This window comes from Phyllostomus discolor, chromosome 3, assembly GCF_004126475.2.
Source record: "Phyllostomus discolor isolate MPI-MPIP mPhyDis1 chromosome 3, mPhyDis1.pri.v3, whole genome shotgun sequence".
Classification (NCBI taxonomy): domain Eukaryota; kingdom Metazoa; phylum Chordata; class Mammalia; order Chiroptera; family Phyllostomidae; genus Phyllostomus; species Phyllostomus discolor.
This window is the reverse complement of record NC_040905.2, coordinates 74560764-74575679: the sequence shown is the minus strand read 5'-3', so window position 1 is coordinate 74575679 and position 14916 is coordinate 74560764. Positions and strand designations below refer to the sequence as shown.

Here is a 14916-nt window from a genome sequence, read left to right as displayed (position 1 = left end):
TTATTGGCCAATTATTGTGGTCCTTGTTTTCATATAAATGGGCAATAAGTCAAGGTAGTTGTTGGAAAATGCTTTAAGTTTTACCCACTATATAGTTCACTGAATCCATTTAACACTCCCCCCCCGCCCCGCCACAAGGCAGGCGTGTTTTACATGGGGGATGATAATGGTAAAGTAATCACCAAAAAATTTATTCCTTTTATATATAAACATTGAGGTAAGGTATTTCGGAAAAAATCTGCCAATAATAACTAGCAAGTGGGGTGTGGTAATTCTTTTTAGTGATGCTAATTTTAAAATTTATTATTATCTATTCTCATTGCAAATCTATCAATAATGACCAATGGTGTAGCTAACATTGCATTTCTTACTACTCTTGGTTTTCAAACTACATATCCTAGTAAATAGAATTTGCAAACACCTGATTTTTAGAATTCGGATTTGCCAAATATCCTATCAGATGGGTGATTTCACAGCCACTGGATGAAATGTTACCTTCAAAATAGATAAAAAAAAAACAGAACACTTTGTGAGGCTGCTAAAGCCACCAGCCACACCTCTCCTTTTCTCTGCTTTCAATGTTGTCTGTCGTCTGAACTCCGTTATCTAGGAGGAAGATTCACATATGGTAGGTAGTGACTTCGTTTATACGCGTTCTCACAGAACGCTCTCAATTCTAAGTCAGGAGAAGTGGGCGGCAGAAGGTCGTGCACTGAGGCCTTTTCTTATTTCGCTTTCGGTTCAGTGAGGGTAGGCAGCTGCGTGGTAGTAGATCTTGATAACCGAGGACAGTTTAGACCAGCGTAACCCTTCACTGCCCCCATTCACTACCTCTTTGTGTTTGCATTTCTCCCAGCTGGAATTGGCCGAGGCACGCCCCGCCCCGGCCAATTCCACAGCAAACTCCACACCCTCCCGGACCCCTAGCCACCTCCGGCCAGCTCACACCCACGCGGAATCATTCCATTTCCCGGAGACCAATCAGCACTCCGCACGCTGCCGCGCCAGCCAATCCAAGCAAACACACGTTTCTGTGTTCAACTTCTGCGAGTAGCTCCTCAGGGCACCGGGTTCGAGCCTGGGGGGCGTGCCTCGAAGTTTGGCCCGCCTTCCCCTTAAGAACTTGGTGCCTTCCAGTTGGCCGCGATCTGCAGTGATTTGACGCCAATTGGCTGCCGCTGTCCGCTGCCTCGACTGGCGCAGATTCTTAGAGAGCTTTAACCTGCCAGCGGTGCGGTGAGCCGTGAGCGTTAAGTCCCGCCCGGAGGCTTCAGTGCTCCACGCCACCGGTCGCGCCTTCTCAGGTAGCCTTGGGTGGATGCGCGGGGTCTTCTTAGCGGACATGAGGCGGCCGACAGGGAGGGCGACAAGCGGGCGTCCGGGGCGCCCAGCCTGGTGCGTTTTCCCGGAGCTGCTGAGGGGAGTGGGGCGAGGAGGGCAGCGGCCCAAGGGCGCTGCGTGCGGGCGGGTGTGGACCTCTAAGTTGAGAGAGAAAACAGGCCCAGGGAGGGGAGAGGACGCTCCGGAATTAACCAGCGGCTTGCACTTTGTCTCTCTGCACTGCTCAGCAGCTTAAGGTTTTGGACACCGATTAGGCCTCAGTTTCTAAATTTGTTAAAAGGGGAAGCGGCGGTGAAAACCTCGCTTCTAGACGAGGTAGGTCAGGTTCCGTGAAGGGGACCGTGCTTCCTGTTTTTCAGTAAATGCACACGCACCACACCGGCTAGCCTCTCCCACTAAGCCTTGACTCACACCACACTGATGATAAGAGACAGCTTTTCCAAGTGCACTAGGCAGGGTGGGGCAGAGAATAGGTTTACAGCTGTGAATACTCAAAACACAGTTTATTCTTGTACTATTATTTATTAATTATTGTACTGTTTTCTTTACAAACAACTGTAAACCTACTTTTGCCCCTCCCTGTATCTTACAAGTTCCGTGCTAAGTGTGTAAACTCATGTAATTCTTCAATAAATTAGTGTTACTATTATCCTTAATTTGCCATTAAGAAAGGTTACCTGAGCTATTTTGGGTTCAGCAGCCAGGACAAAATATGACAAATTCAATATAATATCAGATTTTTAATGTAAAGTCTTTTCTAGCCAGTGACTAGCTTTCAGCGTTTTGCAAAATAGGCCTTTAGCCTCTGAATGCAGAAGCCTTGGGTTGAAATTCTGGCTCCATCACTTACTAGCTGTACGATCTTGGGTCAGTGACCTAATTTCCTTATTGCTCCTTTCCCTTTCTGTAAAATAGGGATAATTATAGAATAGCTCCTAAGGTTCTTTATGAGGATTAAATGAAATAATACAATTTAAAGTAGCCAGAAGATTGACCACACAGTAAATGATAAAAAAATATTAGCTCTTACTATTTTTTAAAAAAGGAGTAGAGCATTAGAAGCATGAACATTAGGATGTAAACTTAAAGTTGTGATATCCTCAGAGTTTAATCTTGCCTTAAGTGTTAAAAGATCTTGATGTAAAGCTTGTACTAAAATAAACCACAGTGGTCACTAGAACCGAGGGACATTAGTCACGTTGCAGAAGGAGGCTTCCCTGTTGCATACCTGCTACAGCCATTCTCGAAATGGGAAACTACTGCACTTTATTGAGTTGGAAAAGCTAAATTACCAATTCCAGGTTGGAAATCATGCATATGCTGAAATTGTTGTTAGGTAGAAAATATAATTTAATTTACAAGACCTTGGTTTGCACAGCAACTGGGGGAAAATCTAAGGCCTGTTAAATTGAAGCTATTCACATAAGTGAAACTCATATCTATTGGTTAATTGAAGGTCCATTTTGATATGAGCTTCTTTAACAAGGGAGTTATGATTTAATCATACTGCATAAGTACGAACAGATTTTTATGGCATTCACTTTATTAGAGGTTGAGATGTTTATTATGTTCTATACTTAAAATACAATCTATGACCATTTCACTGTGACACATATTTGATACAAATTGGGGATGTATTGATTAAAAACTATGGTGCTCATAGAAGAATTTTAACTGGGAAAGGCTGCCCACTCTATGATGGCACCCACTATCTGCACTAGTGATCACTTCCAAAACATGGACATAGAAAACATGAGCAAAAAGGTTAAAGTAAGGAAAGAATGAAGGTGGACATTACTCAGCACTGTGTAACAAAAGTGTCAAGAGCATATAATCTGTTAGATTCTGATAAGGTTAAGTGGTACCTGTTCTCTTTGAAATGTAACTGGTAGATTTGGAGAGTTTCCTGATATAAGGTCAAGAAAGGGAATAAAGTAATTAGTAAGGGGGAACTGAGAGTGATATTTGAAACATTTTTCTGACATTCTCTACAGATGGAGATTGCATTAGGGCATATGGTATGCTTTCCTTTTGATTAACGTGAATGGCCTGCTATATTCAGAGAGTGCCAAGACCTTGATAACCCCAATACTGCCTCTTCTTGGTTCTGCAATATATATTTCTAGAGATCCTCTGACATGCTTGCCCACACACAGATTTATTCTCCTTTGGATTCAATCTTGATGAACACAAATTCATGCACAAATTATCTGCCTGGTTAAATACTTCATTGGCTAATAAGAGAGCTTTCCAAGTTTCTACTTTGTTCTGTTCCTTACCTATCTTCTCTTCCATCATCTTTAAAGTGACACAATTCACAGGAGTTTTAATTTTTGTTATCGTTGTAGTTAAAAGTTTACTTGAAGGGCAGAATAAACAAATTTTGAGAGCCAAAACTGAATTATATTAATTTCTATAGTTTTAGGGCCTGGTATATACTAGATGCTTGATAAATGAAATAATAGACCCTTGAGAAATTGTTTTTCATTACAGTAATGGAAGTTTTAGTCACTCAGAAGCTCAAAGATGATTAGCATAAATGGATCTGCTTTTGATATCTTGAGGTCTTCCATAGTGAGACTAGTAGCTCACTGTCCACCCATTTTTTTTTTTCTATTTTAAATATTCACTGGGTTCCTACTGCATGCTAGACATAACATTGAACAAGTCACATTTCCTGCTCCAAAAGATTTACAGTTAACTGGAAGAAGATGACAAGTGAATAATTACATTACAGAGCTGCTGTGAGAAAACACTGGAGGAGGAACTAACATAATCATTAGGGGAATCCAGGAAGGAAGAGTAGAAATTAGGCAGTGAAGCTCACCCAGTTCATAAAAGAGCCCATAAGCCATATTAAGGAGTTTGTACTTTATACTGATCAGTAGGAGTGAATGATTCCTAAGGTAAGCACTGTAAAGATTCAGATTGTTATCTTTATAAGTACTTTTTATTGTTTACATTTTGTGTGCTTGATTTGCACAGAGATAATGTTGTTTATACTAATACTAGCTTTCTATTTCACCTTTGATTTCTGTCAGATGTTTTTGAAAGAATTCTCTTATCTGCCAACCACAGGAACCTGGCAGGTGACCTTTGAGTTTAAAGAATATCATTTATTATAATGATCCCAGTAACAGATAAATGAAATTTCTTTTGCAACTCTTCTCTAAGAACTTATTCTTGTTTATAACATATTCTTGAATAAGGTCATTGTACTGGCTATCAAGTTGGCAGTCCCTTGAGTGGAAATGGGATATATTCCTGACTGACAGACTTTTTGAATGAGCTCATTCACTTTTAGTCTGTGGGAGGATATATATTTATTATACATTTTTCACCACTTACATAGATTCTAAGTTTTCTGTTATTGAATTTTCTATATATATTTTCCCATGTTCCTGAAGAGATATGACACCCCAAAGTATGCCACTTGGAATAAGGATTATTTTGAGCTGAAGGCAATTAAGCAGCAGCAAATGAGAAAAAGAGCTCTTTCTCCTCCCACTACCTGCCTAAAAGTAGGACATAAATTTTCCTTTGTGAAGGTCTCTGTCTCTTCTTCTACCTCAGGAAGAGGACAGCTCTCCTCACTGGAGTCAGAAAGGTGGCATCCAGATGGTCTCTACGAATACTTTACTAAAATAACCCTCTCTTCTGTTGTTTTCTTCCATACATTTACTAATTTATAGCCCCTAGAAGTCCAACCCCTTTTCCTCTGTCTTATCACTTCTTCACAATTTATCACCCTTTATTAAAGTTATGGGTAAGTATTCTTTGGGTCTCCACTTTCTTTTTATGAAGGCCTCTGCACAGGTACAAATTAAAATATTAACATCAAGTAAGATTTGTTTACCTTTTTGCCTGTTAATCTATCTAATCAGTTTAATTCACACATTCTGGAGACAGAACCTTAAGAGAGTAGAAGAAAGTTTCTTCTTCCCCTGTAGTTCTATTGTCTTAGTGTTTATCTTTTTTGATGGCTTGTATGCTCTGTGTTGTGCTAGTTAAATGTTGACTAGAGCATTGATTTATTTCTGCCCCCTTTAATTTTTTGATCAGTGGTTTTCAACTTTGGCTGGATAACAGAGAGATCAGTGAGACTTTAAAGGACCTAGATTTCAGAACAAACCACCTGAATCACAGTATTTATCATTGGTCCCTAAAAACTAACATTTGCAAACAGTGTCAAAGAAAACTTGAGGCAGACAGAAGTTAAAGTGGTAAAAGCAAATCTTCATCAAGAACTATAGAACCTCGGTGTAGAACTGGGCTTCCTTCTGAATCCTACAAGGATAAGTGGAAATTTATAGTCAAAGAGCAGGGTAGGTGTCACTGGATGGAAAATTACTAAGAGAAAACATTAGGGGCAAGGGAGATTCTGGCTAAATTACGTTGATAGGAACCTTGCTGAAGGCAAGCCAGGGTGGGAAGATTGAGGGTGGGATGAGGAATTTTTGAGGGTGGGAGATTTTCACTAAACTGATTTAGCAGGATTCTTGCTAAAACCAAACTAAGGCAGCTAAGGACAAGCCCTAGAGGTAGGCCTAGTCAAAGAGAGGACTCAAAGGAGACTGAGGGAGTGTTTGTCAACAGCAACAACTACTGCAAAGTATAATGAAGGTGGTTCTGACATGTGCATCTGTAATTAAGGACTGAAGCCTTATTTTTACAGAGGCTTGGTATTTCACGTCAATCTTTTCTTGATCTACTTTTTAATAGCTTGACAGGTCTATAAATGGTCAGCTTTTCCCCCAAAGCCTTTTCTCCTTTAGGCTTTTACTGTAGAGTACCACAGCACTAAAGGAGATAAAGTTAAGAGCAAATAATTCTTGTTTTGAAGCAAACACACTTCAACAAAGATTAGGGGCTTAAAGTGTTCCAGGCAATGTTCTAGTTGGTGAGAACAGACTGGTGAATAAGGCAGACAAGGGCCCCTGCCCTGTTGATGCCAATGGTCAAAGAGTAGAATACAGTATACCAATAAGTGAACAATTTCATTTCAGGTAGTGATAAGCATGAAGAAGACAATGAACGAAGGCTATAATAGTGACTTAATAGAAGACTGTATTAAGGACAGGAGGTCCAAACTGAAAGATTGTCATTATAGGTTGTTACTGGTTGTGCTCAGATTTGGGTCTAGTGATCCCGGCAGGGAAATAGCACGCACAAAGGCCCAGAGTCAGTGACAAGCTTGGCCTGTGTGAGGAACAGAAAGAAAACTGGTAGGACAAGAACAATGCAGGTAAATGGGATGAGGGGTTGTGTTTAGGAATCTCTTAATTCCTATGAAGGGAGATTTCAAGGTTTTAGACATTGAGTGCCTGGCTTAATATGTATTTTAATAGCTAATTGTTAATATGGGAAGACAGACAAATCTTGGGAAGCAAGAGATACCCATTAGGCATGAAGTTCTAAGTAGGGTTCTGGATCTGGGACTTAGGAGTGATGCCTCTCTCCCTCTCTCTGCTTCTTTCCCTGGGGTCTTTCCACATGTAGCTTCAGGATAGCCAGATTTTTTTCATGCTTGCATGTTGATCAGGAGCTCCCAAAGCAGTCCCTCTAAAAGAAACCTGCAGTAGCTGCATGGACTTTTCTGTTTTCTACCTCACCCTGAAAGTCAGGCAGAGTCACAGACCCACCTCTTGATGGGAAGTGTGTCAGGCAACTTGCACTGTTTTAAAGCCATCACATTACAGAATCCCTGATAGTAAGTTTGTTATCTTTAAAGATTAGTACTCCTTTCCCTTTAAAAATAATGTTGAATAGTACCTTGTTTGGAATTATTAATGAAATAGCCATTTTCTTTGTATAGTTAAAATTATCCCCTTAAAAATATGAACCATTTATTTTTGTTGTACTGGTGTTTCTTCTATGAAGAAGGTCTTCATAGGACCTTCTTCCCTACACAGTTACCTGACTGAATCCTGTAACACTTCACCAAATGCAATGAAATATTGAAAACAGTGGAGCTTTTAAAAAATTTGAAATTGTTTGGAGTTTTGTAGCTTTATCTTTAAGGATGTAAGAAGAGGTTTCTAGTTCTGGTTGTCATTTTTTTGCTAGAATGAGTCCTAAATCTCTTGGATGGTAAAATAAAAATTTTCAGCAGCCGAAATCTTAAGGAATTTTTAAAGAGCTTATGACTGGTGTATTATTTTTGTATTTTGGAAATAGCATTTTTTTTCTTTAAGTGACCTGGAATTTTATAATTAATTTTCTTTTCACTGGATTTTATTAGAAAGGGAAAGTTGGATAGTATTTTTTTATATGAGTGATTTTAATAACTTAAAATGTGTGATTCTCATTCCTCACTATGTGTTACTCACCTTAGGAGTGTTAAAAAAAACCCTATGCTCAGTTCCTACTCTCAGAGATTCTGATTAGTTGATTTGGTGTGGGGTCCAGGTATAGGTATCTTTTATAGCTCCCCAGATGGTTCTATTATGAAGCTACATTTGAAACCCACTGCCCCACTGCATCAAATTGTGGTGTTTGCTGATGCTAATCTTGGTCTCTGTAACAGGGGAACAAAGGCAAATGGAAGGCCTGCCTGATGCTGCCGCTTTTGCAACTAAACTTAAAAACACTCTCATCCAGTACCATAGCATTGAAGATGATCTGTGGCGAGTTGCCAAGAAAACGGTAAGTTAGTTTAATTACTTATATTTGGGGTGTATCTTCTGCCTAATGAATCAGTTAATGACTTTTAGAATAGTATGGAAAAATATGGACCATACTTAAGATGGATATGCAGAATAGATAATTTTGCTAATAAAATGTGTGTTTTAGCATGTAATAAAGGAAGAAACACAGTAATCCTGTAATGTTTACATTAATTCTTTAGATATTGGACATGGGAATAGACTCAATGGCAACTAGAGCCTGAAGAACAGCCTCTGAAGTCAACAAATAAAATGTATCATTGTCAATTTAAGGAAGTATTGTAATTGATAGTTTGGAATAGTTTCAGATATTTCAACAAGTGTGTGAGGGTTACCTGTTAGTACTTTTTATCTGTATAGCTTGCCCCAACTAGACCAGGGCTGAGTGTTGAGAGAGCCAACCCTAAAACCCAGGACCCTTTTAGGTTCAGTGCTTTAGCTATTGTGATGTTCAGAATTTCTTGGGAAATGATCAGAAAAAAATGTAGGGACCAAGGCAGCACTGTCATAATAGGTGTGAATTGTTTAATATTTGAAAAGATATGAGTGAGTTCAGAATGAAATAGTTAGCATTTCTAATGCCTTAGTCTAAACGTGTCAGTAGATAAGCAAATAGAATAAAGCAAATAATAATGGCCAATGCGATAGTGCCATCACTGAATCTTTACAAGGCCTGGGTCACAGCAAGATACTGAAAAATCTATTTGGAGGCCTGTAACTTAAGTAAAATGTGAAGAACATTAGGATACAGAAGAAATTCAAATGTGGGTTATTTGATGCTATAAATAACTTCTATTCATCTCTGAACATTTACTTAAGTTTTAATGCAAAGACTAATGCTCTAGACTTATGAAATTGTCAGTTTTATGTCCAGGCTTCTACGTATATAATTATTACCATATACTGTTTTTATTCTAGAGAGATGTCACCATTTGGAGAAAACCTTCAGAAGAATTTAATGGATATCTGTGAGTAAATCTAGTGGTTTTATGTAGCTCTTAAGACACTGATAAATGTTTTATACACACATCCCTACACACACCCGTTAATGATCACTAAGTGATCATTGCCAATAAAATTGGGTGTTCGTTGTTTTTCAGATTTAAACTTTCTGGGAAGCAAATTACCTTAATGAAGTCAAAGCCTATTTAATTTCCATATCCCTTGGGGACTGAGTTGGTGGCGAGAGGGTCATAAATAATGATATCAAACGACATAAGATCTTAATTTCTTAGCATAGTTATAAGATCCTTCTAAGAGTCTTTTACATTCACTCGGTGCTATAGCATACTTGATGCTAAGATTTTATCTTGAAGAAATCATCAGAGAGATAATAGTTAAGTACTTGTCTCTTCTATCACAGCATTGCTTATAATATTAAAAATTATAAACAACTTGAGTAGTCAATAGTTGAAGAATGAGTAAATTATAGAACATACATGATATTTTACCATCTTTTAAAAAACACGTTTTCAAACATTATTTAACCCCATTCCAATTGTCCTGGCTTACCAGCCTGCCTCAGTGGGACTTCCAGTTCCAGTTCCTGGCCATGCACATCCTTTCATTAACCTATTCCTCTTCAGGCAAATCCAGTATAGGAAAATCAGTCTTAGGATGTTCAACACAGACCATCATGTCATCTGGGAATAAAGGACCTGTTGGACTCTCTTCTTTGGACTGGCTCCTCCTCCCCAGACCAATCACAGCCTGGATATGGCTCTTTCTATGCAAATCATGCTGCAAAAGTGGCTTTAAAACAGAAGTTTTATTCAAGGCTTTCAAAGATAGATGACCCACTGGTCTCCACTCAAGGAGAGCAAAATGAATCTTTCTCCAACAATTCTTCATAGAAACTTGTAGTAGCTCTGGAGCACCCACCCACCTTTGGAGTGCTCCAAAATCTTTCCTGTCAGTTCCTGGATAATGTTTGTGCTTCATGACACTCTAAATAAATATTTTACTTTGCCAGTGGAAGTAAGTGAATTCCCCAGGGGATCTGTGAATTTATTATTCTGGGTTTTTGGGGTTTTTTTGTTTTTTGTTTTGATTAAGTACCCAATTCCTTTTTCTTGCCAGCAAATTCCCATTTCTTGCCTTTCAATAATGACCAAAATTGAAACCAAAATGGAGGCTTTGCCTCAAGAAACCCTGTGGGTAAGATTCCTTTATGTTAAGAGACCTACCCTGCATCCCTTACTAAATACCTGTTGAGTATTGAATCACTACAAAGGAGCATGTGTACCTGGGGAGAGCCTCATCTGGCCTTTATTTACTTCCCTAGGATGGAACCAGAGGGACTGGGGCCTGCTGGGGAGTGTGCAGTGCACAGGGCGAGTCATCTGAGAGTACCCCCATCTCCTGTTTGTGTTCAAGTGAAATTTGGTCAGTGTCAATTCCCAGGGGGAAGTTTAAGAAGAAAAAAAAAGAAATGGGACAAAAGCTCAATGAGTAGGCTTTCCCAGGGTAAAAACAGCCAGGCTGCTTCCTTTTCTTTAGCCTACTGGTATATATATTTTTAAACATAAAGAAATGATGAAACAAAGGTTGCCACATGTTTACCTTTAGCAGATGAACATTTGCACATACAAACACTGGTATGTGTATAGTTTTATTTGACATCAATGTGAAAAGCAGAACTCCTTGGGTGTGAGGTCAGGCATTTCTACTTCCCTCATCCTCCCTCTCCTGCCCTACCTCCCAGTGCATCACTCAATAGGCTCTGGAAGGAGGGGAGGGAAAATTGGATGTGGTTTGGTTGCTAGGAAACCATACTCCATGCATAATCTGGGTATTCTCCCCTATCCTTTCCCACAGCAGATTTTACTTTATTAGTTTTTTGAATAGGCAACATATTCACATGTTTCAAACATCAAAGTGTACAAACAGCACTAAAACAAAAGATTCCTTGTACCTTATCCCTCTTGATTCAGTATCTGTCCTCCCTAACAATAACTACTGTTATTTTTTCTTGTTTATCCTTCCGGATATTTTTATGTATAAATAAGTCATATAGACACATTTTATTCACCCTCACATTTTAATATTTTTAACATACATGACAGCTAACCCTATACACAAGTATGATACGTGTATTTGTATTTTCTGCATGATTTTTCCATATTGATTAAGAACACCCTTGTTTTTTACAGCTAAAGAGTATTTCATTGCATGGATTTACCACAGTTGGTTAAATCAGTTGCCTTTTGATAAACATTTAGGTGGCTTACAGTCTTTGGCTATTACAGACAATGCCTTGTAAATGATTCTTCTATGTTCAGGAATATCCCTTGTACAGTATGTTATTCTCATATGCAAGCGTATCTGGGTGATAAATTCCTAGTGTCAAAGGGTACATATATTTGTAATTTAGATAAATACTGACAAACTGATCTTAACAGAAATTGAGCCACTGTATAATCCCACCAATAATGCATGAGACTGAGTTTTGCTAGTCAGATAAGTGACAAATGGCAGTTCATTGTAATTTTCTTTTATAATTGGTATTAAAAAACGTTAAGAGCTACTCATTATTTTCCTTTAATAAACTCTGTGTAGACATTGCAACTTTTTCTGTAAGGTTGCTGATAATTTCTGACTGATTTGTAGGGTGCATCTTTATATATTAGGGCGATGTAAGTTGTGAATATTTTTCCCATTCTGTCATTTATCTTCTGACTTTGCTTATGATTATTTTCAAAAGGATTGCATTTTTTTAAAGATTTTATTCATTTATTTTTAGAGAGGGAAGGGAGAGAGATAGAGAGAGAGAGAAACATCAATGTATGGTTGCTGGGGGTCATGGCCTGCAACCCAGGCATGTGCCCTGACTGGGAATCGAACCTGCGACACTTTGGTTCGCAGCCCACGCTCAATCCACTGAGCTATGCCAGCCAGGGAGGATTGCATTTTTTAACAGATTTTATTTTTGTGTAGTTAAATATATCAATATTTTAAGGTTTTTGGATTTTGTACATTTCTAACTTTGCTAGATAGACCTAATCTATTTTTGAGGTTATAAAAAATTCTTCCATGTTCTATTCTAATATTTTAATAAATTTATATTTATATTGATGTTGTAGAGGAAGAAAAATAATTTTCCCATTACCATTCTGATTTTTTTACTCCTATAATAAAAGAGAGATTAACAAGAGAAAGACAAGAAAAAATGTTTTTTAAAAACCTAAGGAAATGATCACCATATAATTTAAAGTGAATAAAGTGAATATTTAACTGTGTATAGCACAGATGTGAGATGATTTTATATATTTTTTGTTTTTTTTAACACCAAATATATACTTCTAGATGGCAGTTTTATAGGTGATTTTTATTTCCATTCGTTGGTATTTGCGTATAGTTGAACATGAATTGTCCCTTTAAACAGAAAAAACATATATATATTACTTTGTAAAGCCAAAGGGGACAATTACTTTGTGTAACTGGAGTGGAATTTTCAAGTCCTTGGGACCCAGTCATTTTTAAAATGAAACTGGGGTCTGGCCCTGCTTCCTATACACAGAGTGTTCTGAAGTATAATATCAGAGATAGCGTTTCCAGAAAGATGGGCTATACAATATTTATGACGAGGACAGGGAAATTGGAGTTGGATTAATCATTGTCTGCAAGGGTGGAAAGTTGATCCTTTAGATCAGTAATTCCCAGCGAGGGTTGAAAAGTGTACAGAGTGCTAAGGGAGCATTGTGCTTGGTGATTTGAAAGGACTTCATATAAGAGCTAATATTTAAGCTGAGTCTTAAAGGAGAAATAGGTATTTCTTAGAGAATAGAGGACGGATTCATATTCCAGGCAGAGGGAATTGCATCTGCTGCATAAGCACAGATGGGAGACACTTCAAGAAGTTTGTTTAGGGAGGTAGAAGTAGTATAGCTGGAACATAAATTATGAGGGTATGGAGAACATATGTCTGCAGGAGTTTTGAATGCTCAAAAGGAATTCAGTATGGCACTTAGGCTGTGTTCAGCCCCCAGCCCCACCTCTCAGGTCCTCAAAGGATTTTAAGTTTACTCTAATACAGTGTGACAGGAACTCGGAGAGTCGAGAGAAGAGGTTTTACCCAGGGAGTCCAGGACTAGCTTCTTGAAGTTCCCCTAAGACTGTATACAAAATTTTGTCTTACTGTGTATATTCTTGGAAGACATTTGTGGCTTTTTTTCAGATTCTTAAAGCTTCTTAAAGAGCTAGAGATGGATGCAGTGCTGAGTTGGACAAAGAGCACAAACTAAAGACAGAGCATGGGAGTGGAAAAGGGCAAGTGGACATGAGACTTAGCGATGGTGGTGGTGGGTGGTTTTGACAGCGATGACATCACTTATTGAGAACCAGATACTGTTCTAAGTAGGTTATATTTAGGAAATAATCTTAAAGCACGATGACTTCTTAATTCTGACTATTGGAATAAGGTTAAGAGAAAAAGAAGGGTCCAAATCAAACCCCAGATTTCTAATTGGGTGACTGGATTGATTTGTACAGCCCCCACTGCCCATCCTCCACCCCACGTTAGAGAATGCAGGAGGGAAGTGCAGATCTAGGATGTGTGAGATAATGTAAATTAGAACTTGAAATACCTGTAAAATGATAAAACAACTTCAGATGCTTTAAAGTAAACAAACAAATAATGTTGCTGATAAAGTTAAAGCCATCTGTCTCTCATTCCTCTTTCTTTTCCTCCCCCAGAGGTAATTGCTATCTTGAAGTTGTTTGTTCTTTTTCACACTTTGACCACTTGTGTGTGTTTCCTTTAGTGACCTGCTTTTAATTTTTTCCACTTAATATTATGTTTTCAGGATTTAGCCTGTAGATCTATTCTGTCACTTCTATATGAATATACCACAATGTATTCATCTGTTTGCGTATTGGCCTACTGATAACTTTTCATGTGGCCATCAATTCCTCCCTATAAAGTGCACTGCCCTAGGAAGCCATTTGTTATATGTCTCCTACACCTGTGTGATTCTTTGGGTATGCACCTGGCTCTGAGGGACATGCATCATTCAGCTTTACCAGACATTGCCAGATTGCTCCCTAGAGTGGTGGTGGCAGCGTGAGAGTCCTCATTCCCTTCCATTCAATACTTGTTGTGAACTTTATAATTTCTGCCAGTCTGAGGGTACCTTGTTATATTTAGTTGATTCTAAGTGAAGTTGAGCGTCTTTTCTAAATTTATTGACATTTCAGGTCAATCTTAATATGTCCTTTGCCCATCTTTCTTTGGATTGTCTGTCTTTTTTTTTAATGGTTTATAGGAATTAATTATATACCCTGTATAATAATCATATGTCTGTGTATATGTGTTGCCCATGTCTTCTTCCAGTCTATGAATAGTTTTTAAAGAAATTACTTAATCTGTCATTTGTGGTATGCAAATTTTAGACTTTAACTACCTTATTAATTGTGCTCTTGTGCATTTTATGTATTTAAAACATCCCCCTAGCCCTGACTGGTGTGGCTTAGTGGATTGAGCACCATCCTGTAAACCAAAGAGTCACCAATTCAATTCCCAGACAGGGCACATACGCCGGGTCCCCAGTGGGGGCTGCACAAGAAGCAACCACTTGATGTTTGTTTTTTTTTTTAAATCCCGCTGTATCCAGAGGTCACACAGATGGTCACTTATATATTTTTCTTAAACTTTAAAGTTTTGCATTTTACATAGTGGGGCTTTACTCTCTCTGAGTTGTTTTGAATGGTGTGAAAATAGGTTTAGTTTTTAGTTTCTTATTAAGGTAATTACTGTATCCAAGCACCATTTATAGAATAATATATCCTTTCCCTGCAGATGTATGCTATAATACCACTTTTCAAGTATTTCAAGTTTCAGTAACTATTCATGAGGCAGTCCTAGGGTTTTATTTCTAGGTGACCTGTTTTTTTGTTCCTAATAATAAGTTTT

The 14916-nt window shown here is 38.2% G+C and overlaps 1 protein-coding gene across 3 annotated transcripts in view; it reads left to right on the top strand.

Annotated features, from left to right (window-relative positions):
- Nucleotides 1–1085: 1085 nt before the first annotated feature.
- The window catches only part of STARD4 (StAR related lipid transfer domain containing 4), a 38669-nt gene continuing 24838 nt past the window's right edge, over nucleotides 1086–14916 (top strand). Inside the window, exons 1-3 of one of the 3 annotated variants that reach the window (XM_028528513.2) lie at nucleotides 1086–1304; nucleotides 7868–7986; nucleotides 8925–8974. In XM_028528513.2, coding sequence (XP_028384314.1) covers nucleotides 7882–7986; nucleotides 8925–8974 — 155 coding nt within the window. In that variant the 5' untranslated portion in view covers nucleotides 1086–1304; nucleotides 7868–7881. Of the gene's footprint in view, nucleotides 1305–4721; nucleotides 7052–7867; nucleotides 7987–8924; nucleotides 8975–14916 lie in introns of those variants that run through there. The other 2 variants (XM_036020648.1, XM_036020646.1) reach the window with 2 other exon arrangements.